The 2500-nt window shown below is 47.2% G+C and overlaps 1 protein-coding gene across 1 annotated transcript in view; it reads left to right on the top strand.

The window, feature by feature from the left end:
• LOC310784189 (tetratricopeptide repeat protein 28-like) overlaps positions 1-2500 on the top strand; it is a gene marked incomplete at its 5' end in the record, with an annotated part of 254622 nt that overhangs the window by 232003 nt on the left and 20119 nt on the right. Inside the window, 2 exons of the mRNA XM_083645200.1 lie at positions 453-582; positions 889-1107. Coding sequence (XP_083501326.1) covers positions 453-582; positions 889-1107 — 349 coding nt within the window. The remainder of the gene's footprint in view (positions 1-452; positions 583-888; positions 1108-2500) is intronic.

Raw genomic sequence — 2500 nt, 5'->3', positions numbered from 1 at the left:
CCTATAGGCAATGGTGTAGCTCCTCATTCCCTTTATCATGTCCAGGCAAATAAGAGATGAACAGAGGCTTGCTTGGGTTGTGTTGGGTTGATGCGTCAAGCTACTTCCCTCTGTTGTGAGAGAAGCAGCATCGGCGGCAGGCCTGCTCCAGTGTTGACCAGTGAGACGAGATGCTACCACCTAGTGGCCATCTAGTTTGGTTCTCTGTGCCTTACAATGCCATGAATGCATACGTTTTTTTTATTTGGTTCCCAGTAAGAATCAAACTTATAGCTGAGGCAGTGTTATTATGCCCGGTCCTTAGGTACATAGACTTATATATATATATACTGTGGCTCGTACAGTGATCAGAAGTGAATAGAAATGCAACTTTATAGTTTTTGTGTGTAAATAAGCAAGCCTGGGATGTATGAAAATATCTCATTGTTGTCATTGTTTGTGTTTGTCTTCAGCTCTACCGGGCATCTGCGCTATTTGAGACCATACGCCACGAGGCCCAGCACAGCACCGACTACAAACTGTCCCTGTTCGACCTGCAGACCTCCTGCTACCAGGCACTTCAGAGGGTCCTCGTCAGCCTCGGTATGCCCACACTCACTTCGAATTTCCTTATCCTCCTCCCCTAATTCTCTATGTTTTATTAAGTTACATTTTATATTACAGTAGTTCCCAGTTCTGCAAGTTTTTTTTCCTCGTTTTTCCCCCCCCTTCTTTTTCTGATATTTTCCCCATTTTCTCCCCAATTGTACTTGGCCAATCCCCCCCCCCCACCCCCCCCCCCCCCGCGCTGCCCCGGTCGCTGCTCCACCCTCTGCCGATCTGGGGAGAGGAAGAGCAGGTGTTGACATTAACATGTTGCTAATCAGTATTGACCTCTGACCTCCACAGGCCACCATGATGAGGCTCTGGCAGTGGCGGAGCGGGGTCGGACGCGAGCCTTTGCTGACCTGCTGGTGGAGAGGCAGACGGGTCAGCAGGACACTGACCCGTACACCCCGGTGACAGTGGAGCACATCCTGGACACTGTCAACAGCCAGAGGGCCCTGGTCCTCTACTTCTCCATGGCCGCTGGTTACCTGTACAGCTGGCTGCTGGCTCCAGGAGCAGGTGACTGACGCTCTGCTTGTCTGACTGCTCAGAGTGTACATTATTTTATTTATTTATCTATTGTTCATTCGTTTATTTGACAGGGACAATGCACAATAATAAAAAAAATTGTAAATGTTATCAAAAAAAGGGTAGTTTTCCTCTGTAGCCCCTGGTTGATATCAGTGGCTACGTACAGTAGAATTGAAAGCAAATATTAAAATACAAACAAACACATACAGTATGCACATACACAACAACATGACTGAGCATATCAGCAATATGTTAACATTATACAGTACATGAAACCAATGATGAATAACAGAGTATTGACAACATGACATTATTTAACCCATTGATACCTGATACAGCATTTGTGTGTATCCCTTTAAGACCGCGAACCACGTCACGCAGTTCGCGGTCTTAAAGGGATACACACACAAATGAGGCATATACAGGCAAATGCTGCATCAGGTATCAATGGGTTATAGATATACAGTTGTGGGCGTAAGAGAAACTAGCACTAATCTGTACGTTAAAGCAGCAACAATTACATAGGCACAAGTGTGTGCTTACACATGCGTGCACACGCACGCGCACACACACACACACACACACACACACACACACACACACACACACACACACACACACACACACACACACACACACACTTTTTTATGCTCAGTCCAACTAAGTATAAGAGAGGCCTAGAGGCCATAGCCTGTTTTGAGCTGCAGGGGGCAGTAGGCCAGCCTTAACACCAAGTGGCAGTGCCACCTGCCACTCCCCTGCTGGCTGCCTCCTGCCTCACTTCTTCCCCACAAGGCATCTGTCAATGAACCATGCTAATGGAGAGTGACACAGCCAAACAACAGTAGGAACATCTTCACACGTGCCAACAGGAAATCACTGGGACAGCTACTCTTTCCATTCTGTTCTCTTTTCCTTTTCATTCTCTTTCTTTCTTTCTTTCTTTCTTTCTTTCTTTCCTTCCTTCTTTGCAATTCTCTTTTGGCGTTGCGATGCTTTTGAATATCTGTCTGTACTTGTGCATTTCTTACTTCTGTCTCTCTCTTGCGGAGACACACAGAGGCACAGCGACACAGGCACCAGGATTAAGATGCAACTCACTTCCTGTAGATGAGTCGTGAGATGCCAGTTTCACCAAAGAACAATGGGAAAGGCTGTGGGTGCACTACCTGTACAGTCCGTGTCTTGAGGTGCCATCTTCACCGAAGAGAATAGGAAAAGCCTTGCAGGTGAACTGCAGTTTGTGTTGACTGTTGAGTGACAACTGCAGCTGTTGTGGCGTTCGCTATTCTTTGGCTCTCTTCTGCACCCTGCTGTACAAAAGCGGAAATGAGAGCTGTGACCCATGTGCCATGTGCCACGCCCGCTCGGCCTCAGCGTT

The sequence above is a fragment of the Poromitra crassiceps genome (genome assembly GCF_964638095.1).
Source record: "Poromitra crassiceps genome assembly, chromosome: 10".
NCBI classification, from domain to species: domain Eukaryota; kingdom Metazoa; phylum Chordata; class Actinopteri; order Beryciformes; family Melamphaidae; genus Poromitra; species Poromitra crassiceps.
This window is presented reverse-complemented; position numbering and strand designations above follow the sequence as displayed.